The sequence below is a fragment of the Molothrus aeneus genome, chromosome 5 (assembly GCF_037042795.1).
Source record: "Molothrus aeneus isolate 106 chromosome 5, BPBGC_Maene_1.0, whole genome shotgun sequence".
NCBI classification, from domain to species: domain Eukaryota; kingdom Metazoa; phylum Chordata; class Aves; order Passeriformes; family Icteridae; genus Molothrus; species Molothrus aeneus.
The window spans coordinates 26,254,614-26,282,567 of NC_089650.1; the positions used below are offsets into that span (position 1 = coordinate 26,254,614).

Consider the following 27,954-nt stretch of genomic DNA (forward strand, 5'->3'; position numbering starts at 1 on the left):
GACACTTTGAGGCGTGGGTTGAGAGAGAAGTCACTGTACACTTCATCAAATTTAATCATCTGGTGTTAGCAAATTTGATGTAGCCACATTTTTTCTACTAGAAACAGAATTGAATGAAAGTTGTGGCCTTACTATGTTTCTTTCTAAAATTTCAGAGACTGTTGAAGATGTTATATGGTGATGCTAGAAGTCCTATCCTCCCTCAGTGTTAGGAAAATAATGGTATTCCACTGCACACAGAGTGAGATAATTTTGCTTTCTGAAATACCAACCCTGAAACCTTGAAACTGCAGAAGCATCTCGTACTTTTTTTACAAAAAATTCTGAGTCAACACCTTTCAAAGTATTAAGTAGTAAACTCTAATATCTCAGAAAGCAAGTGAAGTAATTTGCCTGAAAATTGATTTTAAAGCTGGTGTGAGCTTTTTAAGAGTCATGGGGATTCTTGAAAATGCTGTTGAATCAGCAGTGTTCCATCACTGCTGTTTCAAATTAAATCTGACTCTACAAGCAAAATACTTAAGATATTACAAAGGAGGGTCATGAGGCATCAGAAATGAATTAGCTTTTAAATCAATATGGGACTGACTAAAGCATATGCATAATTGAATTAAGTGAAAATTCTGCTTATAGTTCCTCTTAAAACCACTAACGTTCAACAAGAGGTTTGATTAATATTTAAGCAAGAACTTCAAAAAGAATTGAGTTTGTCTTGAAAGAATTTAAATCCTTACTGTTGCACTGAAGGCAATAAAGTTATTAGTAATAATAAATCTCGGCTCATTTTCTGTATCATAGCATCAAAAGTTTACATAAAATACCAATATTTTGGAGAAGTGGAGGATGAGTTTGTTTAGTTGTTTTTTTGCTTGTTGGTTTCAAGTGGAACAAGCTAAGCTAGAAAGTTTAAAAAACCTTTAGAATAATAACTGAAAAAGACCTCCCAAAGTTAGACTTTGTTGTGGGCAAACAGAATGAGCTTGGCTTTGGGTGCAAGTTTCTTGGTATTTTGTGACCTGTTTCAGAGAGATCAAAGTTCTTTTTCTAGTTAATGGTGAGAATTAGAAGCAAATAAGGTATAATCTCTGGATTTTGAATGAAAGTTTAAACTTATTGTTTACAATGCTTATGCAGCAGAAACTGTGAAACATTTTATCCTGATATTAGCATTTTTATCTTATACATTTTACTTCAGAATTTTAAAAAATTTTACAGTTGACCTAGTACTAACTTTATTGAGTCATTGGTGGAAAATAGCATTGAATAATTTTTGAAATCTTCAAAGTATAGCTTCACTGCTTCTTAAGTAACAGCTGTCTAGAGTTATAGAACAGTTGATTTGCCTAGATAGTAAAATTAATTTATGTGAGCAAATTCAAGTGTATTCTCTTTTTGGCAGTCACCTTTTGTTCTTTGCCCTTCTGCATGTTATCACCTTTTGTCTGTGCAAGGATGCAGGCTGGAATACGTGCAGTAAGTTTTTGTTCCTGGAAATTAAGCTGGCATAGTTTCTTTTTACTTTGGGTAACCTTGTAAACTGGAAGTTTCTGTAATTATGCTCTGTCGACATTTGAAGCTAAATGTTGCACAGCAGGTAGCAGTTTTTCTACTTGGAAAATGTTTAAGTGGCTGTTTAGTATCTGTAACTTTTATACTAATGGATAACTTGCAGAACTCTCTTTGTAATTAGTCCACAGAAGAAAAACTTGCTCTAGCTCAAGAAGAATTAGTTTCCAGCAGGAATCGAATTGCTAGCAGTAATCAACAGATTCAGGAGCTGAAGAAAGCTAAGTCTACTCTGGAGCAGGATGCATCAAAGAAAGAACAGCAGCTGGGTGAGAAGACCAAAATGCTACAAGATCTTCAGAATGACAGGGTAAATGCCTCTGCCTTTTGAAATCTCCACACAGGAGATTTCACATCCACCCCATGCAGACACCCTTTATTATTTTCTAATTTGAGAGCATAACGTTGTAGTGCATAACAATAACAGTTTTACTGAACCTCTGGTGAAAAGAGACAGTTGTACTGAATTTGGTTCAGAATATGCTTTCGTTTTTCTAGACAGGTTTGTGTCTAGACAGGTGGGAAAACATTATTAGTTATAAATCTAAAACTGGAATCATGCTGCTAATTGCATTACAAACTATGGATAGATATATGGCAGCTGTTTCTCCATGGTTACAAAGTCACCAAATAGTTTTTGGGCCCTGGATGTTTTTTGCTTGGTTGGGTTTTTTATTTTGTGAATTTGGAAGAGGTAACTTTTCTAGCACTTCTATTTCTCTTCAAGATTTTGAAAGAAAAAGATTTGGCTAATGAAAAATGTAAAACAGCAGAGCTCCAGGAAATAAGGAACAGACTTGAAAAAGAAAGTGCCAAGCTGGGTGAAGAGCTTAAAGCCTGCAAGCAAGAATTTGAGAAGGTACATTGAGACAAACTAAGTCTTCTTCATATGTTTGGTTATGTGATGAGAAATATGTGTCTACTCAGTAGATGTTTTCTGGAATGGCTTTGCCAAGATGGTTACTGTAAATATTGGTAGTACAGGTAAGGGAACCAAAGCCCAGATTTTATTGAGCTCCCTCAGCAATGATGTCTTGGTTGGGGATGATTCTTGAGCCCCAGGGCCTAGTGAGCCAGGTGGGCTGCATAACTTGTCTTAGCTTCAGGATGGGTTGTATGTCCTGGCTTTTCTTCAGTTCCACTGTAAATTCACTCTGCATACCCCTGCTTGACTATTCTGTAATGAAAAGCGGTCCAAAAGAATCACAATGGTGAAGTTTTCCACATATTCTAGGCACATCTGGGACTTCTCAAGGATGCATGGTAGAGATGAAACTCCCTTACTGTTATTTCTTAAAATGTCTTAAAAAGTTACAGTTGGGGAAGCCTCAAAAAAGGCAAATGTCAGGAGCCTCATAAAAGACAAACTCTCTTCCAAAATCATAACAATCAGTTGAGCTCTCTAAAGTCTAAAGGTTGAGAGGATTTAATGAAATAATTTTTTGTCTTCAGTGAAATGAACTGTTTCTTGTCACACTCTACATATTCTGGTTTTTTAGTCCCTATAAAAACTAACATTCCTAAAAGGCTGCAGTTTGTGTTTTCCATAAGCAGTTATATTTGCATCTGTTAAGCACACTTAGTTTAAATTGTTGCACAAGTATAAATACAGGTACAATTCTCCATACACTAATAAAAAGAAAAGAGAAGAAAATAACATGATTACTTACAGCCTTCAGATGTTCTTTTATTTGCCATTGTTTAGAAAATGGTCTGTAATTTTTAGGTATAAGTCTGTACTTTGTTTCTCTTGAGCACTCTGTGCTTGGGGAAAGGTATTCCAATTCTTCTTGTTCCTAAAATCTCTATTCTAAAGAATAAAATTTATGAAGATGTAAAAGGTGTGCACACCAGTATCAGCTTAATAGTAATGTCTTCATTTCCCTACAAGCAATCAGACTGAAAGTTTCCTAAAGACTTAAATTCTGTTTCCCATCTCCTAGCAAGGAATAGATGTATATGTATCTGTAGGGCATCCTCTTGTTCTGAGGATATGTTCTTTTCACTGTCCTTGGTTTGGTTTTAACTCATATTGTGAATTTGATTTATGGAAAATGGTCCACCCCTATTAGTCTGTTATACCTGTATCCTTGGCTGTGTAAATTTAAGGAAAATTATTTCTATAAATTAAATGAACTGTTCTACTTGAGTTCAATTACAGAAGAACAAGTAAAGCCATTATTTACATCATCCCATTTGCTTAAAACGGAGTAATTTTTTTATACACTGAGAACTAATAGAAACTAACTTTCTTCCATCAGCATTCAGTTTCACATTGTCATTACAAAGTTTTTAACCTCATTATTGCAAACAGAAAGCAATGTGAGGTAAATTTTAGAGCTGTACCTAAAAAATGACAATGGATGCATCTTTTCAAGGAGTGGTAGAAAACAATTCGACAGATCTTCCTCTCTACTTTAGTAGAAACATATATTAAAATTATTTTTAAAATTGAATGTTGATCATAATATAAGTTAAAAATCTTTGATTATGAAAATCACTGATACTTTACTGTATAAAATCATCCTTTCTTCTAGTGATAAAACTAAAAATTATCACTGTCCTCTCCTAGGAAAGAATTACAGTATTTTTTAATTTAAATCAATTTACACTTTCAGAGTTGCTACTTTAACTTTGAATTCTGTATCCTAACAGGAGGTGACAAATCTCAAGGATGGGAACCAGCTATTGATTCAACAGAAATTAGAACTGCAGGGCAAAATAGATAATGTAAATTCAACTCTGGAACAGGAGAAACAAAAACATCAAGCTGTCAAAGATCAGCTGAAAAAGAGAGAAGAGGAGCTGAAGAAAGAATGTGCTGAAATTGAAGCTAAACTGGTTAGTATGTTAGAGAGAATAAGACTGCTGTTTTATGAACATGCCTTTGGATTTTTCCAGAGACAGAAAGGATGCAATGGGTTGACTTCAATTTCACTTTACAGGAGCTTTTAAATGACAAGATAAAAAAATCTGTGAGGCATTTAATGGTGTAGGAAAATTCAGTGAGGTGGCAGCCTTGTCTAGTAGAGTATGTTGATTAAAAGTAGTGATTCTATTACAGTAAGATTCTTTGACTCAATTAAATGTAGGGAATAAGGAAAGAATGCTTGGAAGCTTGCTTTTCATTTTCCCATTGTTTTTATAGCACACAGAGAAAAAAGACAAAGAAGAAGAAAAACGGAAACATGAGGAAAAAGAGACCAAGCTCACCATGCAGGTGACAGCCCTGAATGAAAACCTGGCTACCATGAAGAAAGAGTGGCAAAGCAGTCAAAGACGAGTGAGTGAGCTGGAGAAACAGACAGATGATTTACGTGGGGACAACGCTGTCCTGGAAGCAACAGTCCAGAATAATCAGGATGAGAGAAGAGCATTGCTGGAGAGGTAAGCTGTGGTCATGACTGAGGAAGTGTAGTTTGAGAAATTAAATGAACTGAGGGTGAAAACTTGTTTGAGTTGATTTGGGATTCTGTATTCATGCTGTATTTAAATCTGTATTTGCTCTTAGTGACTGCACTGTGGGTGCAGTTTCCAGAGTGCAACTCTCTGTCATCCCTGTTGTCATGGTTTGACACTGGCACAATGCCAGTGCCCCCATGAAGATACCTTCTCCCTGGTTTCTGCTGTGAGATGTGACCAGGAATAAGCAAAGCAGGCTCCTACTTAGGGAAAAAGAACCAGAACTTTATTAACTACTCTACAACTACAGATAAAAAGGAACACACACACAGGGAAAATGAAAACTTCACAAGTGCATTTCCTCCTCCCCCCCACCAAATTTCCAACACAATACATTTTGTTCCTCAAATCACCAACTCTCGGTCCAGCACCACCTTTTAGACAATCAATCCTCAGTTCATCAAGAGGAGAGGAGTCCTTCTTGTGCCATGGGCTTCCCCTGGAAACACAGCTGAAGCCTCGTGTGTTTCTGTGTCACTCGTGGCACCGCCCGGAGTACATCTGCCGTCGTGACTTCTTCCTTTTCATGTCCAGTGCTCTCACCACTGAACACGGACCAGAACTGCTTCTAGGGTTGTCTTTTTTAAGGATGCTCTGTTCCGTTCCAAAAAAGGCACAGTCTCTCCTTTGGGACACCTGTCCCCCCCATATTTTCACCCCCTGGGGCCGAGGGGCATCAACACTGAACCCTCTTGGTTCTGAGGCCATTGCCTCCCCCTAGAATGCAGTCTCTGTATCACAAGGAACATGGTTCTGTCCATGGCTATACAAAAAGAGTCCAGCAAAAGCTACTCCATCATCTCTTCCCAAATACTAGGATTCTTCTCTATTCTTCTACTATCTCTCACTCGCCCAGACTTCTCTCACACTGGCCCATTTCCTTCCTCATCTTCCACTCTATCTTCTAGAAAAGGTCAATGTTCTGTAAAGTTCTCATTCTCCAAAAAGGGGTTAAAAGCTCCTACAAGCGGCCGGCTGAACCCCCCCCTCTTCTCCGTCCCAGCCGTGCTGCCGGCGCAGGCCCATGTTTATCAAGTTTCAAGGTTACAGTCTCAGGCAGCGGCTCTTTCTCTCTCTCTCTGTGTCTCTCAGGGGGGGCTGCCCGATGGCTCCCGGTCTCTCTCTCTCTTTCTCTCTCTTCCACCCTTCCACCCCCGGGCTCAGGCCTACCTCTCTCGGCCTCATGGCTTTCCCCTCCCCCTGCCCAGCCAGCAGCTGGGCCGGGGGAGAGACCCGAACTCTTTCCCGCCGGAAACCCAAGAGGACCCTCCCAGGGGAGAGCTCTGCTTTTAACTCCGTGTTCTCAGAGGCGTGTCCATGTCTCAATGGTCAGGTTAAATGCCAATATTAAAGTCTGAATATCCATTGGCCAAAAACACAGCATCTCAAAAAAACACATTTCCTGTCAAACCACCACACCTGCCAAAGCACAGCAAGATCTTTTGGGAACCAACTGTGCTCCTTGTGATGATTCTGTAGAAAACAAGGCAGGCTTATCAGGATCTTTACTAATCACCAAAGCCACAGCTCTGTGCTTGCTCTCAAAGATTTACGTCCATCTGTAAGACCCTTCTAAATCCACTGGGCTTCTCTGAGATTTCTGGTGTATAGGCTATGGCTTCTCATCTGTTGTGTCAACCTTGTGGGGCCTGGCAGAGAGAACTTCTCTTACCTGAGCTAACTGTCCTTCTCCATCACTGTGAGGTTCCCATGCCTTGATTCAGTTTGAATACATGCCCAAGTCATCCAGAAGCCTGGAAGAGACCCCTTAAGTAACACAGAATTTGCATAGGAAGTCCCAGGTGTGCCCACTACTCTGTGTTAGGAGACTGAGCGTGTAATTGGATTAGATAGACTAAAGTTCACAAAGGAGGCATTTTCTTCCTCCTGAAAAGCTGCAGTCTTATTTTCTCCCATCCTGCTGTTGTCTCTACAGTATATTTAAGTCCAAGGTAAGCAGAGTGCTTTTCCTTCAGACAGCAGGAGGCCTTGCAAGGCAGCTGGAGCTATTTGAATGCAGTGGTTTCCAGGGTAGAAGAAACACCTGTGAGACAGGAAGCTTTCTTTGTCCTTATTTCCTGACATATTTGGTGAAGGCAGAGGGGAAAACTTTTGTCAGTGCTGTCAAGCTTAGTGGTTTGACTTTTGAGCAGTAGACCTTGGAAAAGGATGGGATCAATTCAAATGAGATCCTCTTTCTTTGGCAATCCCTTGCTGTACTGTGTTGAACTCATCCCGTAGCTGTTTACAGCTTGGTAGAAAAATACCCTTTGAAATTTGGCTTTGAGCAGCTAACTGAGTTTCAGCTGATGGGAGGTGGCCTTGATAGAAGAAAAAGGTTTCTTTTCTGCCCTGTTGCCTGACCTGATCTGCAGCAGCTGGTTTGGGAGAATGTCCCATTGCACAGGGGTATTTATCAGGGCTTGCTGTTGAGGGACTGCCTTCAGCACTGTCCCTGGCTTGGGGTGTAACTCCAGGTATTGATAAGCTGCAGATACTTAGGGGCAATGCCAGTATAATCTTTAACTGATTGTTACAACAGAATGTTTTCCTACTTAAGGCATCCAAGAACTTTTCAGAGTAAGGATTTTTTTGGCTGGATTTTATGCAGGTAAGTTCTCAGACTGACAACTGGCTCAAAGGACACACAGTGTACATTGTCTTAAATGCTTTGAGCTGACTGTTTATTATTTTGCCTCAGGTGTATAAAAAGTGAGGGAGAAATTGAAAAGCTTCAGGCCAAACTTGTAGAAATGAAGAAAAAGTTGGACAATACAACGGCTGCAATGCAGGAACTTGGCCGAGAAAACCAGTCATTGCAGGTATAATTTGATTTGAAGCTATAAAACCTGTTGATTCTCTGTTTGGGACCTTAGGAGAATTTCAAATTTGTGTCAGTTTGATGATGGGTTGCTTTTCTAGAGTGAATTAAGGTGTTATGTTTGTGGTGTGTGAGGGTCTGTCTGTATGTTATTAAATCTGCTTATAGTTTTGAAGCTTAGAAGGTTTCCTCTCTGAATAGCCATGAGCCCTGAGTATCGTGACATAATTGGTGCTTTTATTTTGCAATAGGTAGTGCATGCTGTGGAAATAGAGGATATTAGAGGGAATAGACTTGCAATTTTTAAAAAAGCCTGATGTTTTTTTTACATCTTCTGTATAGATCAAACACACACAAGCTCTCAACAGGAAGTGGGCAGAAGACAATGAGGTACAGAATTGTATGGCCTGTGGAAAAGGCTTTTCAGTGACAGTAAGAAGGGTAGGTGTGTTCTACTCTGTGGCTATGGTGTTTTTCTATTTTTATTGTTTCCAAACTCTTGGATTGGATACAGACTTCAGAAAATGGCCTGAATAGTACTGGGATTCTCAAGACATCTCAGAATACAGTTATTGTTTAAAGTGCCTTAACATATTAAAAATAAAGGCTGTGGAGCTTGCTTTATTCATGATTCTTTTTCCATTTTAGCAGCATCAATTTATAAACAGTGTTAAAATGCTTCAATTCCCAAGGCAAGCAGGCAAAATTACTGTTGTAAGCATATTTACAACATATATTTATAAACAAAATATATTTTACAAAATATATTTATAACTGATCTGAACTAGATTTATGGATTTATGGAGATATATATATATATATATATATATATATCCATGTATCCATATGGATATATATGGATATATAGATTTATGGGTATAAAAAAAATGTAAATTGGTTGAAATTAGATATGTGTGAAAATATGAGGCATCACCATGATCTGGTGCTTTGTGACTATACATTTGTAAACATGGAACAGAAGAAACAACTGGATGTGTTTTAGGTCTGGAGTCAGACCTTGCTTGAAAAACTGCTGTGGTCAGCTAAGATGTTAGCATCAATTGGCAGGGTCTGCCATTCATCCAGAGATGAGCACCCCTCCAACAAGTGGCTTGGCAGTGAAGTAGATGAGGGATATTTGTGAGGTTCATTTTTGCAGAGCTTCCTGATATAGTCTTAGGTGACTCCCCCTGGCCTGCACGATTTTGGTGATGATCTTTGGGTAGTCTTTAAACAGAGACTGCTGGATCCTTTGATTCAAGGATACTTCTCTATGTGACAGCAGGTAATTACGCATAAGAAGAATGTATTTCATGTGACCAGAACAAGCTCAAGAGAACAAATTCAAGAGGAGGATGAACTATTTTCTATTTTCTGAAACTGATATATTCTCTTGACTCAGTGAAGCACTTCTGAATGTTTTACTCATATACCCTCTAGAAAGGATTTACTGAAATTACCTTCTCTCTGCTATGTAACTGCCAATTAAAAATTAAGAGTAATTTTTGAAACATGAGTGTTGACTTGACATGATAGTGATCTCTATTAGTGCTAACTGCCACTGATATTCAGCATGTATATTTCTTTTCTTTTGCAGCATCACTGTAGACAGTGTGGAAATATCTTTTGTGCTGAGTGCTCAGCAAAGAATGCCTTAACTCCTTCTTCCAAGAAGCCTGTCCGAGTCTGTGATACTTGCTTTAATGACTTGCAAGGATAACTGGCTATCGTGAGTGACAAAGAAATGTTACACTAAAATTTACTATTTCTGTTGATGCACTTCATTCAGCACTCAGACTACTATTCAGTTTGGACAATGATTGTAACACTTGGCAAAATCTAGTATATTTTAAAATGTTTATTGATACCAAGCAAAACTATTGTATTTTTTTGTGACACATGGGCTCAGATCATTCATAGCTTACTGACATTCATCATGGAAAGAGCTTTTATGTCTAGATTAGAAATATCCAGTTATTTGTAAATAAAGTTTAAACAGAGGAGTAACAATGTATTTTTTTATCTTTTATTTTTTTGTTCAAGAGAAACAGCATTTATGTGATATTGGAGTTTATTCTTGTTTCCTTCAAAGAAAAAGGAAGATGCAAAAACTTGTGAGGATTTTATGTATCAAATGTTGCTGTAAAAACATAACTAATTGTTGCATTTGATTGTGTATCTGATGGTCTTTATAATCCCCTGTGATTTGGTCTTTTTCTTTCTATCTCTCTGGTTCTTGTTTTTCTCTCTGAAGTTTGAACTCCACAATGAGGGTAATGGCTGGACTCAACTTCAACTCAGTTTATTTGCCCACTCGTAGTATCAGCACCCAAGTCCTTATTATATGCAGCACTTGGGTGCTGGAACACCTTTACACGTGCTATATTGCATAGTTGGTGTGTGAGTGCATCTGTCTTTCTGAGAGAGTATGTGTGAACAAATGATGAGACAAAGTTTATGTGGCATTGTAGCAATATTATATTATGCATTGCAATATTTCATCCCATAGTGATTGATTTCACTTTTACAAATTTGGTTGACACATTTTAATATTCAAGGAACTCTTACATCATGTTTTTTTGCATTTAAAAGCAAACAAACAGTGCTGGTAGAAGCCTGTAGCACATCTCTGCCCCTGCCCATACCCTGGAAGCATTGAGAGATCACTGCTGTTCTAAGGGACATCCAGACCTTCCAAGCCAGGCATCCAACTTAGAAAGAGTTTTTTTTGATCCAGCTGTAGTTTTTCTGGCCTTTTCTTCTGTCCCTTCCTCAGCTTTTGGTGGAAGAAGCTGAACTCCTGTAACACCTAACAAACCTCACTTTTCCATTACTCTATCTGACACCCATTACCAGGGGCTCTGAACTGTTATGTTTGTTATGTGATTTAGTCTGCTTAGAATGGAAAACTGTCTTTGTTGTAAGCCAAATAGTTCTAACAAAGAGGCCAATATATATGACAATAAATATTTATTCATACTTTCTGTACTGGGAACAGAAGTTTCTTGTACAGTTCATGTAGGCTCCATACTTCTTTTTTGTTGTGATTTTGTTTGCACCTCTTCATTTTTGCTTGCCTGTCTCTAATTTTTCTTCCCTTTGTGGCTGGTATTTCAAAACCCTTAAGATTATTTTTTCTAAGCAGGGGTTATGCCTTCCAATATTTAGGAATTTTTTTTTTTCTTAAATACCCTGATAAATTCTCTTTCCCTCAAATGCTTCAGTATCTTACCAAGTTTTGCCAGCTGTTCAGAGAAAAAAGTTGTGTCCTGAATTCCTCTACTTCTTTTCTGAGGCAAGGAATCAAATTCTGTCACAATGATGGTAGCTTAGTCATCATTAGGAAGATTTGTTTGCTTTTATCCAGTTACAGCTCTATATGTGAATGATGAAGTGTCTTCTTTATAAAAAAAGTCTTGATTAACTGTCAAGTGAAGAAACTCATCCTTCTACTCCAGAAGTAGTGATCTATATGTTTCATATCCCCTTTCAACTTACCCAGCAAGTTCTACATTTGCACTGTCAAGGAGTTTTCTTAAAATTCAGTTCTTATTTCCCAAAAGCCAGCTGAATGATATGACTTGTTCTTGTCATTGTAAAAGGGTTTGGATTACAACTGTGGTTCATACAAAACACTGACCTGCTTTTCTGGTTTGGACTTGAGTTGCTTGCTCAAAAAAGAAAAACAAACTGCTGCAACAATTCCATATGAACAGAGCCTCTGGACTCCCTATTTCTCCTCATCAGTATAACTGTTTGGTATAAGAATCTTTTGAATAGAAAATATGAACAGAATCTCTGCCTCTGGGAATTTTTTTTTCTATTTATTTGTTTACTGAGAGAAACCAAAAAATTTGCTTTAGAGTCTTTCTTTGTCTGGCTTCAGAAATGTCGGAAAAGTAGAGATGTGACAGTTGTGCTCCAGCCTAAATGCATTCTGCCTTTTGTGTAACACACAAGAGCCTTGTGCTGTTCTTTTGGGTGAAGGACAACCACACAGAACAGGAGGGATTTTGAGCAGGAAGGGAGAAACTTCCCACAGCTGCCTAAGATTAAAACACATGAGGCAGAGGAAGATGGAGATCTTTCAGTGGAACTAGGAAAGTGGTTAGAAGATTCAGTTGTGTTTAGGCATTTTGCTTTTGATTTGGAACATATGAAAGCTCAGGAGTGACTTCTGCAGTGGTAGAAGCTCTGGAAGGAAGCTCTAGAAGCTCTCTTAATTCAGCCTTTTGGGATGTCAATGTGTAAAGACAAGCAGAGTCACCTTTCTCAGCAGGCTGCTGAAGCGGTGCAATTGGTTGACTGCAGATCACACCTTGAGGTGGAGCTCTTCAGCTTCAGGGGCAAAACCAGCTTGATTTTTGAAAGTTGCTTTTTGCTGCCTAGCTTATATAAGCAGCTTTTAGAGGGGATGGAAATGCTTTTTGAATGCACATTTGTAGAAAGAAGGATTGTTAAAATCTGGAGGATCAGTGGGGTAGAAACTTTCATGTGTGAGCTTTTATTCTGCAGCAATAGATCATGATTTCTACAGCTTTTCACTGTGAAAAGTGAATTTATGACTCCATGGCTGAGTCTTATGCTCCTTGTTTTGTACTTGTAACTCTTAGTGCTGGTCTGTATTTGTTGACAAGTTGATGGTAGACTGACTCTATAATACTTGGCTTCACTGCCAGGTTGGAAGCTGTGCTCAAACTCAAGAAAATATCCCATAATAAGGGAAACTGGAAGGTGAAAAGCTGTGTACTTACAAATATGCTTGCAGAGTCTGGCTGTTTTGATGGGCATGTTTCAGTAGGAATGTAGGCTTTTTGTTCCACTGCCTTCTAAGTAACTGGAAAACCAAGTAAAAAGTAAAAAGCCTGGTGACTATTACCACAGTAAAAAAAGGATTCCAGGCAAAACAGTTTAATTCACTGATTTTTCAGACTGCAGACACAGGAACAGAGGGGAAAACTAATAAAATGTCAGAAGAGACTGACTCTTGGAACTGGAGAATGCATAGTTATGTGTTTTTACAACTTCTAGCAATAGGCAGATTGCTCTGATTCCCTGAGGAGTGGCCATTTTAGAGGAAGAGGTGAAAAGGATGGCAAAACCAGCACTCAAACCAGTAGGTTTGTGGGATCCTCAAGCAGCTTTTGATTACTACTCATTACTGTGGCATCAGGAGTGGGACAGTGAAGTTTGGGCTTTGTTCTTGAAACTGTGCCATCTGCAGGATACTCCATCCACATTCAGAATTGCTGCAAGAGCAGAATGTGAGAGACCAGCTGCTTCATGGGCAGAGATAAGCTACAGAAGCTTTTGTAAATGTGTAAAGGATGGTCTTACTAAGGGTGGGGAGAGGTTCTTTTAACTTCCTGGAGACAACACCTCTCTTCCCAGTCAAAGACTTGCAGTCCCTTGCATTTTTGCCCCATAAATGCCAAATCCTGCTGTTCCACTCTGGCCTCATGTCAGCAGTACATCATACTGGAGACAGGTAGCATTGCAGAGGTCAGTGGCAGGCTTTTGATCTAAGCTGGCTCTCCTTCACTGTTATTTCTTTCTTCTCCCCACGTACTCCCTAATGTAATCTTCCCCCTTCTGCAAAGGTTGAATGAAGAGGATAAAAGTAATGAGTCACAGTAGGAAAAGTTGCTGTCTGGAAATGAAGAGACAAAAGGAATTTTCTGCTGCAGCTTCCAACAGAGGCAAGAGGTTTAGAGGGATCTCAGTTTTCAGCTGGCTTCACTCTCTGGCACAAAAGTCCACGACTGTAGGGTAAAATGTGGGTTTTTGCCTCTGTTTTTGGAAGTTGTCAAGTAACCAAGTTGCCATGGAGTGTGGAGCACAAGGTACACAAGAACAATGAGTAACTACTTTTGTTGGCTTTGGGACCATTAGGGTTGTTTGTGAATCCTCACTGGAAAAGCTTTCTTATTAGTGAAGCAAGAAGGGATTTGGGAGCAGAAGCATGAAGTAACCTCTCTGTGTTTTTATTACATGAGCCAGAACAATTGAGCTTCTCATGCTAGATGTAAGAGAAGTGACATTCATAAAGAAACCTGGAAAACTCAACTGCTTTTCTGGATTGTTAAGTGTCAGTTCACCATGGAGTGGAAACAAATGCTTGTTGCAAAACTTAAAAATTTTATGGCCAGTACTCAGTGATGGACAGAAAAGTGCTGGACCTGAAGTTCAAATAGATTCTAAACTATGCCAAGAAGAATGATATCATGGTTTGAGTATGTAGAAACTGATAAATTACTCTTCCAGGTACCACCTCTCCTGCTCTCATATTCTCAGAGAGCTAGAAAACAACACTGTCATTTGCACTGTGCACTTTTTGCTGTCTAAGAGAATCTATAGTAAGTGGAATGGCATCATGTGCATTGCATGTGTTAGCTGTAGTCATTGGACAGCAGGTTTATAATCAGCTGGATTTTTCACTGTATACATTTGGCCCTAAGGAGAACTGCACTCACAGTTCCTTTTACCAAAAACACATCATCTGAGAGCACATATAACAAAAACCTTGTTAGTCATACACATGTCTTTGTAGAAATTAATTTTAAGATTATAAAGTGAGAAAAAAAAAGAATTTTACATATTTGCAAGGATCTAGCCAGTTGTTTGTTTCTTTGGTTTTGAAGCCTTGACCTCAGCATCCATTTTAGAATGAGTTTAAAACTATTGTCCAAACGTAGCCTCTCCAAAAGGACTAATTGATGTACTTTTCAAAACCAGCTATAATTGCATGTAAGTCCTGCCATTGAAATTTGGTTTTGTGGTATTTTTTCTGTTTCTTTTTAAATGGACACTGAATAAAAAAGTTTGCATGTTTAGAGAGAATATTAGATACCACTTAAGTTCCCAATAATGAAGAGTGTAGGTACTAGGTTATGTAATAAACTCTGCATATTGTCTGTAGCTCTCCACATACTACACACTCACTATGCAGTGGATAGAGAAGTGTCTGTGCATTTAAAGACTGATGAAGCCCTGCTAGCCCTTTGGATCAATGTTGTATGAAAGCAGGAACTTGGAAGGCACATTTTCCAATTTTCCCTCCCCTGTGATGGAAACTTAACACTAAAACCAAATTTGTCGGTGTATTTTGTGCTTTTTTTTGGGTAAAGAGGGCTGGGAAAGGATGTTCATTGTTGTATGTCAACAGGTCAGTGCTGGCAGGTCCAGGCCACTGGTGTTGGCTTCATGGCAAAGTCCTCCATTATACCACGCTGGAGCTTGATTCCTGGCACAAAAGGGATGTTTGAAAGAGCATCTCGCTGGGTTAGCAAATACCAGAACTTTTTATAGTAATATGTCCAAAATGCTGCTTGTATAGAAATAGTCACTTTTGTAAGAAAAGAAAAAAGTCACAAAAAAAGAAGCCACCCCCCCCCCCCCCCCCATTTGATGCCATCACATAAGATTTAATTTAAGCTACCTCTCAATGTGAAATTCAAACATTAGGTAAGTTTAATAAGGTTTTCTCACGGTCATGTTATGTAAAAGTTATGGTGAATGCCAAAATCACAAAATTTCATCACCAAAAAGGAAAATAGTTAAGTTGGTTTTTTTAAATGTGTATTTGAAATAATCCAACAGTTTCAAGTTATTGTGAATTCTCTTAAATTCTTTTAACTTCTGTAGCTTCAACCTTGCAAACCAGCTGCTGGACAGGAAATAAATTACATCCACAAGCTTTCATAATTAAGGTCTGCTGGGTAAAACCAATTTTGTATGGAGCTTTGTTGTTTGGTTACAGATAGCCTCAGTCACCAAATGTACCATTCACTCAGTCGTGGTTTTTTCCTTCAGTACTCGAGATGTGAACTTGATGAATGGTGTTCTGTAATGGATGCGTGCCACAAATTACATGGTCTCATTTGCCTCTTTTCTGACTTTTAATGATCAGTTTATTATTGCAGATGTGAATATTGTTCATACAGCTTAATTTCTGTATAATTGTATAAAATATAAATGGAAAAAAATATAAGTTTTTACTTGATATTTAGAAGTAATGTATTATAAAAGACTTAGGTTGCAGTTTTACTTACAGAGTACTGTACTTCTAAACTGGATCATACCATCTTGGTAGGTAGGTGTAGATAGATTTTTTGCATGAGTCTGTTTTGGTTTTATTTCTTTTTAATTGAAGTTTTATTCTCTTTCTGCTTTCAGTGTTTGTGTTTACTACTTGTGATCATGTAGTTGTGCCTTACATTGTGAAAGAATTTAGTCCAGTGTGCACTGTAATTCTTAAACTCTGTGATCTGGAAGGTGGCTGTGGATTTGAATGGGAAGGTGACACCATGCATCAACAGGTTCTGTATAAACTATGATGAATTGTTGCTGAAATGTCATTTTTGTTTTCTAATATGTTAAAGGAATGACTATTAATAATAATAAAAAAAATTAGACATTTCTAATAGACCAGATTATATCATTCAAAACTACCTTGCACTGTTTCAGACAGCAAAGCTACATTGAAATGGTGGATATATAGTTTTACAACTACAGATGTACTGTTCTTGTAGATGAACTGTTCTTACACACATGTAAGAGCAAGCTAAATGTTCCAGTTTCTTAGAGTTTCAGGGAGCTGCAGCAAAGGCTTTGACATTCCTGAGAACACAGTAATAATGACTGTTTTTCAAATCTGTTCTTTTCACAGCTTAAATTCAGAGTAGTCTTTTCATTCCCAATAGCTGTGCAAGGCTGCTGAGTATCCCACATTTGGTGAAAGTCCTTCTGTCACTGGCTGTGTTCTGACATCACAGTCGATGCAGCTGGACAATTGGCATAACTGGAAAACTCAAAAAGTAGCACTTGTTTTACTTTTTAGACCAATAAAGGTCTCACTTGTGAAATGGAAAGCTCTTTCAGGGTGGAACTGTGTTGCAGAGAGAAGCCAGATGGTTGATGTGGGAGATCAGTCCTGTGACAAAGCCACTATTGAATTATGGAGGCACAACCAAACAACCCATGTTTAGCTATTGAAGCAGGGGCTCTGTGTGGATATGGAGAAAGATGGAGAAGAGAGGTCTCCTCTGAAATTGGGTTTGAATTGGGAAGTCAATTTCTCCCTCAACTCCTTCCTGAGGTATGTTTCTCTTGACACCAAAGAAGAGCCTGTTGAGCTTGCATCTCCATGAAGGCAAGCCTGTGTGTAAATACTGCCTTCCCCTGGGCTGTCCTCCTTGGAGACATGCTGGCCAGGAATGACTTCTTGTCTGGTACACTGAGTAGACCTGGCTAAAGGTTGTTTTGTTAAAAAGTATCCAAAGTGAAATACCCTCTCCCTTCTGCCAGCACACAAAGCACACACCTTAGACTGTCAGGTGTGGCTCCTCTGGGCTTGAAATGCCTTTGTCCTGTCAGCACTGGTTTCAGGATGCTCTGAGGTTCTGGTAAGCCTTTGGTGTGATGCAGTGTGCAGCTGAGCATGGATGGGATCAGGAGATGGAGCACAGCTGTGTCAGCAAAGTTGTGGCAAGGCATTGGCAGCTTGTGTGGTGCCCTGGTGCAGATCTGTCTGCACTCTGCTCTGCCCTCCAGCTTCACACATCCCCCCCTTGGCAGGGAACCTGATAGCTGTTCCTTTCCCAGGAAGGAAAAACTTGCCCATGATAGACACAGGGGAAGAGCAGGAATTTGTGTATCACAGTGGCCAGGCTGTATCTGGAGAGCACTGGACCAGGTAAGTAAATACATATGTATACATATATCCACACACTCAGTATTAATGTAAAAACCATCCTGGGATATTATAGGTTACTGGGAAGAGACACATAAATATCAGAAGCTATGGCTACACAATTCTAATTTAATGAAATTTATTAAAACAGTTTGAATGATGCAATAACCCTTCTAAACTTCTCTGGTGAATGTATTGTCCTTACCAACATAGGGTTTTTTTCCCTGTTATGCTTTCTAGGAAATTACATGCTCTATTAAAACTTCCTTGGGTAGCAAGAACCATCCCTAGGTGAAGCAAGGAGAATCTAGGAGTGATACATTTGTTGCCTGGCTCATTCCCCTCCTCCAATTTATTCCTACATGGTGTGGTCTATGCGCCATACTTTTGTCAAGTCAGAAATTTGTTAGCTTCAGAGACCTAAGGCATTATATTTATATTATAAAATAACTATATTATCACCACAATAATCTTCCACTGGCTGTATCAGTGCAATGCTGACATTATTAAATTTCAGAGGATTCAACAGGGAAGCAGAAAGCAGTGCTTTTCTTGGTTTCATGTCGTGTGGTGTAGTTGGAAATTGCTGTTTCTATCTGTGACATCCATGCTATCTGTAACAAGAAAAAATATTTGTAAACCAAGACAACCTAAAAATTTTCCAGTAAGTTAGATGCATAAACATCCAGAGCCTTTAGTTTTATTTAGCCTCTCTTCAGGCTTGTGCTCATAATTGCTGAAGGAAACATGAATTATCCTACAACTGAGACTCTCCCAGTTGTTCAGGCCACTACATGCTGCTGGAACCTGTGTCTGGGGCCAGGGATTTCCAGCAAATGTTTCCATTTTTGGTTGGAAGGTAGGATTTTATTGCTCTGTTTGTAATGGTGAAGTTTGTTACAGGCTATTTCACCCCTTTCTTGTGATGTTTATTCATTAGCTTAATGCTGTCCCTGCAGTTGGGCTCCTCATTTTTTTGATTACGACAGCTCCAGTTCTATCAGCATCATGAGTTCTGTCCCCTCCAAGATCTGCCATGTACTGCCAACTGAATTTCAGTTTCTGTAATCATGCTGACAGCATTCAGGTCTATGTTTGCTGTCATCCAGGTATGAGGACAAGGAGTGATGGAAAGATAATTTTAAATATGTAACTTCCTCCTCTCCAGATAGTCTGGTGACAGAAATTGTCTCTGAATTGCTATGATTAGACATTGGACTAACCCTAAGAGGGTTTATCCTTTGGACTAAAACCTTTAAAGGGCCCTTTCAACCCAAACTATTCTGTGATTCTATGACATTGAGAAGATGGTAGCCCTGGTATGAAGGCAGTTTTGGAAAAGGAAGGTCATATTTCAGTAACAGGAGAAAGTAATGACTTCTTGAGTGGATAGCTATTCCAAGTACTAGCCAGTGACTAGAAAATGGAAAGAATTCACTCAGTGTTTCTTTTAGAACCAGTCTACCACCATTTACTTGTAAGAATTAGTATTTGCAGTGATCAAATATCTGTGCATTAGGTATTAGAGAAGGAAATTCAACTTACATGAGAAAGCAAAATACTGTGAAGTGCCTGACGCACTTTCAGATGTTATACACTCTGCTGTTACTAGAAATGTGACATGGTGTGAAAATGAGGGGTAAATTTCTGTAATAGTGGAATTAATCGTACCATCTGTTCAGTCTGGAATGGCAAAATGCGTGTTTTGAATAGATGAGCATGGGACAGTTTTCTGATCTGAGTACTACTGCATGTGAGTTGGGTGTGGGGGGGGTTGTTTTGGTGTTGACTGCTCTGGAGGGGCTGACCATCTTCTGTGACACAAGAAATGGATATTTTTTTTTTTTGCAATCGGAATTGATAATGTTTTTTCAACAAGAATATGACCTGCTAACCACCCTGATAGAAAACTGGAACATGTTCAGCAGCAAAAATTCTCTAACAAATACGTGAGCCAGAGCACTGGGGTGTTATTTTGTTTTGTTTTACTTTTGGTCAAGTGTCACAACTGTAAGAGATTCTTATCACAGCATGACCACTTTTAGGCTGCCATCCTCCTTTAGGGAAAGCATAGTTGTGTAATTAGAGAAGGAAAAAAGGATGTGTTGCCTACCTTGGCAGTCTCTGTCTGAGCTTGTAGCAAGAAGAGTGCTATGCACTGCCGATACCTGTTCTCATGCTGAATTAGAAAAGCATTTCGCAGGCTGAAGACTGGAAAAATGTAGAAAAGGGATATAAATGCACCTCATACAACTGTCAGTCCAATTTTATATCACATTGATTATGATCAAAGAAATTATATATATAAGCATCTTTTTTTATTTCTAAAAGAGCAATTGCACCCTCATAGGGTGAGTTAATTTTGTTGTGTAGGAAGCTCTCTTATTTCAAAATGTTAATTCTACTTGCATTTTTTTAATTTTAATTGCTTCATCATTGTGCAGCTAAGGTGCTTTTGAGTCTACCTGAGGATCATTAAGAAATATGTCCCTTCAAAGTGGCCTAAATCATAACTGAAGTTAAAGAAAAACAAATATCAAAAATCAAAAAGAGAAGTCCTATTTTATTTAAGTAAGTCTGTAAGATGGCTGGCACATGGGGAAGTGGCTGCACTCAGGCTAGTGCTGTCTTTGGGTTCTCCCTGGGCATGTGCCTGAGCTGGTGCTCCTGGGGATGCCCAGGCATATTGCCTCTGTTTCCTGCCACACTTTTATTCCTGAAGGTGACTGTGAGCATCATGTAGTGCGTTTCTCTGCAAGGGGACAAAGTGACACCAATGTCACACATCTGGAATAAAGGGGGAGCTTAAGTCAGCTAGTGATTTTCTAATCAGAAAGAATGTTACTGCTAACAACCTTCAGAGCTGGGTTCCTACTACTGTATTTACATGTAAAGGTATATCTCTTGTCATGGTGTTTGCAGGTAGTTATCCTTTTAGGGTACCTTCCTGGTGTTACGAACTCACCATTTCATCTTCTATCCCTTCACTAATGCATTGAAGGCTTTGGAAAAGAATTATCAGCCTGCTGCCAAAAGGATATTTGTAGGATATTGCAACATATATTTTTTTCTAGTACTTGCATTGAGCTTTGTTTATTTTCAAAGTGATGTCAACCCTCAGCAAACTAACAGAAGCAAAAGTACTTGCTAGATCAAAAAATCAGGATATCATTTTTGATTAATGTGATGGATCATATGACCTTTCTGAGAACATGCTAACTAATCTTTTAGTGCCACCAGTAATAAAAGTCTCTTTGAGAGTGCAGATAAACTGGCAATGTTCCCCAAGGTCACACATTCCAGACAATATTAAATATTTTTCTTTCTCCTGCAATGGGATATTTTCTGTTGACATTGGAATGTTTGCTTGTTGTTTTACAAAGAATGGTGGGAATCTGAACCGCAATCTCCCTACAGTAATTTTTCTCACTGTTTTTATTGTACCTCACCCCAAGGGGTCCTGTCTTAGGAAGGGGCTTCCAAGGTCTTATGAGACTACAAGTGAGTAACAGAGACTGCCATGGCTACAGCTGTAGTAAAGCTGGTAAGAATGTATGGGAGAGAAGTCAAGCAATAAGGCCAAGGGTGCAGGGAAGGGTCATAACCAGTGGACAGAGCCTAGGCTGGAATGTCATAGGCAGCTTTTTCTATTCTGATGATTGCAGCTGGATCACAGAGATAGAAAGACCCTGGTTAGGAATCTCTATGGGAAATGCTGGCTTGGAAAAAAAAATCCAGAAATATTATTTCCATATCCATTATGGTTTTTATGGCCAATCTATTAGGTGCAAACTGGAGGGTGGCTGCACTGCCTTCTCCAGCACCCAAGGAGCTGTTGGCCTTGCATTTGCATTCAGCCTGGGCTTACATGGGATGTGGGGCTACCCTCCCCTCCAACCTGCAGCCAAGAGGTGGCTGATACTTTTGCTCCATTTCTACTGGTTTGGTAAGGGAGTTAATTAGGCAGGCAGACAGTGCCTGGAACATGTTTTTAAAAAAGGTTATTATTCTTTGTGTTCATCCCCTTATCTTGTCTTTAGTAATTTCCCTTTTATTGCCTACCTTTATATCCTCTCAGCATTGATGCTGAATGCTAAATAGTCTGGGTGAATGTATTTCAAAGTTATCATAAATTTTGCAGACTCTATGTTTATTTTCCTTATCTATTGCTTTCTCACAGAGCACTGTAGGTCCCTAAGCTTTTCCTTTCAATCTCAAGGATTAGGATGACCCTGGAGCCCAGAGATTTGTATTTCTTTTCATTCGCTTTGATAGAGGAGGCCCCTGTGATCTTGGCAGTGTTAGACTGAATCAATGAATCCTTAAGGCTGGAAAAGACCTCCAAAATCATTGAGTCCAACCTTTGACTGAACCACCATGTCAGCTAGACCACAGCCCTAAGTGCCACTTCCAGTCATTTCTTGGACACTTCCAGGGGGGCTGACTCCACCACCTCCCTGGGCAGCCTGTTCCAATCCTTAACCACCCATTCTGTGAAAATATTCTGGTGTCCATCCTGAAACTCTCCTGGTGCAGCTTAAGGCCATTTCCTTTTGTGCCATCACTGCTTGCCTGGGAGTAGAAGCCATCTCCCACCTGGCTACAGCCTCCTTTTAGATGGTGTAGGGAGTGATGATGTCACCCCTTTTCTCCAGGCTAAACATCCCCAGATTCCTCAGCCACTCCTTTTAAGACTTACTCTTGAGACCCTTCCCAAGCTTCACTGCTCCTCTCTGGGCACACTCTGGATTTTCAATGTACTTTTTGGACACAGAATTTGAGCTGTGGTCTCACCAGTGCCAAGTACAGATCTCTTCCCTAGTCCTGCTGGCCACATTATTGTTCATACTGGCCAGGATGCCATTGGGCTGCTTGGCCCTCTGGGCACACACTGGCTCATGTTCATCTGGCTGTCAACCAGCACCCCAGGTCCTTTTTCTCTGGGCTGCTTTCCAGCCCAGGCTCATAAAGCTGCATGTTGGTGGTGTGACTGAAGTGCAGCACACAGCACTTCACCTTACTGAATCTCCTGCACTTGGCCTCAGCCCATCAATGCAGCCTGTCTAGATCCCTCTGCAGAGCCTTCCTACCTCCCACTGGATCAACACTCCCACCCAAATTAATGCCATGTATGGCTTAAGGCTTCCCTCTCTCCCCTCATCCAGGTCTGTTATGAAGGTGTTAAACAGGACCAGCACCAATACTGAGCCCTGGGGAGCATCACTAGTGACTGGCCACCAAGTGGATGTGGCACCATTCACCACCAGGGTGAGGTGTGTGGGAGCCAGCTGCGTCACAGGCTCAGACCAAGGGGAGGCCTGATGGTGCATGCCTGCTCCCTGACCCAAAATCTGATTTTGGTGACTTCAGGAACCTTGTTTTGGCAGGGTAAGGCTGGTCACTCTCTGTGGCAGTCAGCCCTCCTTCACTCCACACCCAACTGCACAGCAGCAGGGATAGGAGGAGTATTCCCCAGTGATGCATTTGGATGTCTGAGAGCGAGGAAGCATTGATGTGCGCTGGGTGATTTCCATCCTCTCAAGAGCTGGTGGAGATGTGAGGAGGAGCAGTAGCAGGAGGTAAATCTCCTCTCCAGCCTCCTTGCGAACGGCTGCTGTGTTATGTGGGAGGATATCCGGGAGAACGATGTAGTGGTGCAGCTGAAAAATGCTGCAAAGCTAGTATGGGACTGAAAATGTTCTTGGGGTGATCTGAAAGATACCTGGGGTTTGAATGACCATGTTAGGACAGTTAGGACAAGGGAACACTTGGCTTGTGAGAAAGAAGTCATTGGAGTCTTGATGCCTCCTTTGGGGTGAATGGATAGTATGTGACAGTCACTGGCATGTGTGAGTCACTTCTGGCAGCAGGGGCTGTGGGCTGTGAAGGCTGAGGCAGCAGCTCATGCCTCCCAGCAGGAGCAGAGCTGTGAAGGAAGGCAGGGCTGAGGCACCAGTGTTTGCACTCCAGGCGTCTGGGGGTGGTTTGTGGGCAAACAGCAGCTTGTCCTTATGCTGCCACACACACAGTGCATTGACATGGTGTTTATGAAAGCATTCGTAACAGGCATGGTGTGCATGCAGGCACATACCTGTAACTTGGATGGGTTCAACATTTTTCAGTATGAGTCTGTCTAGTGGGATGGGCTGGTCTAGGACTGTGCAAAATCCCCCCTCTCTTATGAAGGACTGCAGCTCAGGAGTGAGGGAAGGACAGACAGGGATTAAGCTGGTGTCTGAGCCTCCATATTTCTGGGAATAGAAATGAGGTTGGTTAGCGGGTTGTCTGCCATCTGCTCATGAGGTATAGGCACTAAACAACTCTAAATTATGTGCTTTCTCTTATCAAGGATACACAGAGAGCTTATTTGGCTGAGGAATCTTAGAAAAACTGACTGGTACCTGGAGCTCTCCTGCAAGGTCACACTTTGCATTAAAAAGCTAAAAAAGAAACACAGTACAAGTCCACAAGCAGAAGACAGTCACAGGCATTCCAAAAGTATTTTCCCCCTTTCCCTCCTTATTTTAATAGCAGGTTTTTTTCTCCTTTCCTTGGGGGTAAGTTTCCTTATCTCTCCTCATGCATATGCACAAGACAGAATCCCTGGAGCTCCAGATGAGTTGCAGCCCTTCACAGATGGTTTACCAACACGTGTCCATGGGACAACCCTCAAAGAGATTTGCCTAAGGGTACCAGGTCCCTTGAATTTCTGACTCCCTCACCAACCTCGTTGCTAAGGGATGGTGCTGTGAGTCTAAAACATCTCACTGCATGCTTTCTTTATCTCCTTTCTCTCTAAAGCAGAACACCTGCTTCTTAAAAAAAACCCCAAAAAAACTGGGAGATTATCACAGGTTCATTTAGACTCAGTTTACATCAGTTTCATAAACTTAATTAGCTAAATGCACTCCTACAATGAAGCTTTAGTAATTTCAGGTCATCCAGTTCTTCTTCTGTTGGTGTCTAAATAGAGATCTTTATCATCTATAGAATTCTATGGAATAATCATTCATCCAGAAACGTTTTCTTAAAATGAGTAATTATATCTCAATTTTAAACTTGGGGAAGTCAAGGCAAAGAGAGGAAACAAGCAGTATAGCCAATCTTACATAATTTTTGCCTTTCCCTGTTTTTTTCCTTTAAGTTTTTTTTCTTCTTTCCAACAGTTCTGATATCTCTGGGATAAAAAATTTACAGGTTGCAAGGACCGTTATAAAAAGTCTTACATTCCTGAAACTTTTCTGAGCTTTAGGAATCCTACTCATCAGAACAACATCAGGAAGATATTAAGGTCTTGTAATGTAAATTCTGCCAGTAATAGTGTTCCTGTACCATGCTGAGCCTAGAAGCAGGCTTTTGAATCAGTGTTATGGTTTGCTAGTCACATAAGGAAGTATCAGCTGTTCACGCTGATTAGTCATCTTGTATTTTTATAACTAGATCAATCTTCCAAAGTACGTTCAACAGCCATCCAAAAGTTAAAAAATGTAACAACTGCAACCATGTATATCTCTAGACATTATTACCTTTTTGTTACGTTTAATTTTGGTAATTAGTAGGAAATCATCAAATAAAAAGAGGTAGACATCAAGGAGCCTTGTGCTTTCTGAGAAGAAAAACAAAAAATCAGTTTTATGGTGTGATTATTTTAAGGAATTGCTACTTCTAAGATGAGGCACATCTATGAATCACTGCACCTTACAGAATGCTTTTAACAAAGAAGCCTTGTCTCCAGTATAGTTCACAACTATACTTGTCCTCCAGTGTGCATTCTCAAATGCACTAAATCATACATCTCAGTCATTTTGGCTACTAAATTTGTACCTTGTAGCAGCTACCTCATTCTGATATAACAATTCCTTGCTTGCCAGGGAAAAGGACAATAAACAATCATACAGACTATCATCCTATTGGCAGCTTAGCTGTATCTCAGTCTCTCTCTGATAAACTATATGGTTGCTTTTACTTTCCTGCACATGCCCAAATGCTGTTGCAGAGGTTCATTCTAGACCTGCCATAACAATGTATAATTTTGTTATGCTATCTCTGGACACCAGGAGATCAGGGACTTTACCTGCTAGCATCAGCTTCCCTTCATGAAGAAGTCTGTTCGCTGAAGACAAAATGTTTTCACTGCTGTTTTCTCTTAAGTTTTGCTTCAAACACTTGACCCAAAAAAAAGAGAGAAAGAGAATAGGGGAATCATGCATAATGGATGATGAACAGGGAAGCAACCAGCAGCTAAACAAGATGAGCATTTGTGTGTTCTTACCTCAGGCTAAGTACATCACACAGCTGATAACTGAGCATGCCTGTGTTTCTTCAGCAGTGCTATTGCTTAAATGTCTTTATGCTTTTGAAATGTTAAGCTGGGTTTTACTTTTCCAAATTGAGTTTAATGGTGTTTGCAGCCTTGTATGTGAACAGACATAATCCTTGAGGTGGGGCCCACTTGATGATGTTACCATAGTGCTGCTTAAAGTCTCTCTGGGTAGGTAGGGCAAAAATGTGCACACCCAGGTATGCTGTGTGATTTTTTGTAATGCATTTTAAGTGTAAATGGGAAGTTCTTTGGCTCAGCTTGAGAAGTGAAAGAGGCAAATCATTTCTACTTTATTGGATGATGCTGGTAATACTTACATCTATCCCATTTCCTTCTGTCCCCTAAAAGCAAATATGGTAGAGTCCCCCGGACTGTATCATTGCCCTCTCCTGGATGCTGAGAGCAACCCATGCTGCCGTGCAAGGCAATGTGTGTTCAGCTACAGCACTTGCAGTGCCCAGGCTGCAGCTGCCCCTGTTAGAACAGAGCCATCCTCACTAGCTAGAATACAGACAACCAGCCAACTTTAGACCACGCTAGGAAGACAGATAGGAAACTAAACCCTCCTCTAGAAAAAAAAAACAAACAAACAAACCTCCTTTAAAATCTGCTTACCTCTGGAACAAAGAACCTTTTGTCACGATCCCAGACCTGAGGCCAAATTATGACCTCTTGCAGCTGCCTGAACTTTTGAAAGTTATCCAACCACTTGACTTTTCCTTCCAGATCCCCTGAAATGTGTGAAACACCAGTTACTGCCAGGGCTGGCAAAAGCAGTCCTGTTTCTAGAAGATGCTGAGTACCAATTTTCTCCCGTGAAAGCTGAAGTACCTCACATGTGAGGCCCCAGATGAAATCTTGATCTCATTGTAAAAAATGCCTAAACTCTACTTAAATCAGAAGAGAGAGAATTTCAATTCATGCATTCAAAGATGGTTAAATTGACTGCTAAATGAAAAGATTGTGTTTATTAATCTGTCTGGGGAACAGGAAATCATATAAAACTCAATTAAACTGTAATCTTAAAAATGTCTTCAAAAAAAGTCCTGTCATCCTCAACTGTCTGGTATAGTGAGAGAAAAATAATTTTCATTATATAGAGCCTGATAAAAAGACTGTTGAAATTAATGAGAATTAATTTCAGAGGAAGTGTTGCCAGAAGTGATTGAGGTGGGGGTCCCTCAAAATGTGAAAAATGGAGACTGTGTCTTTGCTGATTCAAAGCCATTATGGGCAAAGCTTTAATGGACCTGCAACTGAAATTTCAAGTCTTTGGGTGGAGTGATATTGCAGATAATGGCTTCAGATAATGGTTTTCACATACCTCCCCACCAGAAGGGGAGTGCTTGGACTACAACTGTTTATTATGTTACTGGTTCACTGATCAAAAAATGAAGGCAGATCTTTGTCAGGTGTCTGTGAGTAAAGAGGGGTCACCCTTCTATCTTTGGTTTCCTTCATCCAGAGCCGTCTAATTTCTGGAAGGACCTATTTATTCTGCCAGTAATACTCTCCAGACATCCCATGGTCTTTTGGGGCCACACCTAAAACTGCTGTCCTTATATATGTTAAATATATAAATATTATATATTTAAAAAAATTCAGGGAAAAAATTAATATCTGGACCAGCTTCTTGTTTTATGCAATAGCTAGAGAAAATCTGCAGCTGAGACAACTTTACATAGTAGCACCCTGTCATTAGTGAAAGGTCATGGACATAATATTCCCCTTGTGAGAGAAAATTTATCCTATTAAGGATCAGCCCTAAAAAAATCCTCCTTAGACATAAATCCAACTGAAAGACTTCTTTGTTTGGGATCTTTCTTGATATGGTCCAATTTGAGATCTGCTTTTAATTTTTTGCCTGTCACTGCAGATGATTCTAAGAAAATACAGGGTACTCACTGATTTGGGAGTCCTGTGACATTGCTCAGAGAGGCTTTGACAGCACAAGGTGGCCCAAATCATTCCCTACAGAATGAGGGTCAGGATTGTAGAAAGGCACACACATCCTTGCTGCTTTTCTGCAGAGACACTTGACCAATTCACGCTTCAAAGGACAGGCACAAAGAAGCCATGTAACTTTCTAAT

At 39.9% G+C, this 27,954-nt stretch overlaps 2 protein-coding genes across 2 annotated transcripts in view; one reads left to right on the forward strand and one right to left on the reverse strand.

Moving 5' to 3' along the window:
- EEA1 (early endosome antigen 1) overlaps window positions 1–16,274 on the forward strand; it is a 68,922-nt gene extending 52,648 nt beyond the window's left edge. The window contains exons 23-29 of the mRNA XM_066549603.1: window positions 1,691–1,876; window positions 2,294–2,425; window positions 4,222–4,407; window positions 4,715–4,953; window positions 7,730–7,850; window positions 8,192–8,290; window positions 9,447–16,274. Coding sequence (XP_066405700.1) covers window positions 1,691–1,876; window positions 2,294–2,425; window positions 4,222–4,407; window positions 4,715–4,953; window positions 7,730–7,850; window positions 8,192–8,290; window positions 9,447–9,569 — 1,086 coding nt within the window. The 3' untranslated portion in view covers window positions 9,570–16,274. The remainder of the gene's footprint in view (window positions 1–1,690; window positions 1,877–2,293; window positions 2,426–4,221; window positions 4,408–4,714; window positions 4,954–7,729; window positions 7,851–8,191; window positions 8,291–9,446) is intronic.
- Window positions 16,275–18,046: 1,772 nt separating this feature from the next.
- Window positions 18,047–27,954, reverse strand: part of PLEKHG7 (pleckstrin homology and RhoGEF domain containing G7) — a 28,956-nt gene continuing 19,048 nt past the window's right edge. Inside the window, exons 11-16 of the mRNA XM_066550977.1 lie at window positions 26,479–26,594; window positions 25,615–25,705; window positions 25,067–25,146; window positions 23,632–23,791; window positions 19,654–19,751; window positions 18,047–18,154 (exon numbers count right to left, since the gene is read on the reverse strand). Of these exons, the coding sequence (XP_066407074.1) occupies window positions 18,047–18,154; window positions 19,654–19,751; window positions 23,632–23,791; window positions 25,067–25,146; window positions 25,615–25,705; window positions 26,479–26,594 (653 nt within the window). The remainder of the gene's footprint in view (window positions 18,155–19,653; window positions 19,752–23,631; window positions 23,792–25,066; window positions 25,147–25,614; window positions 25,706–26,478; window positions 26,595–27,954) is intronic.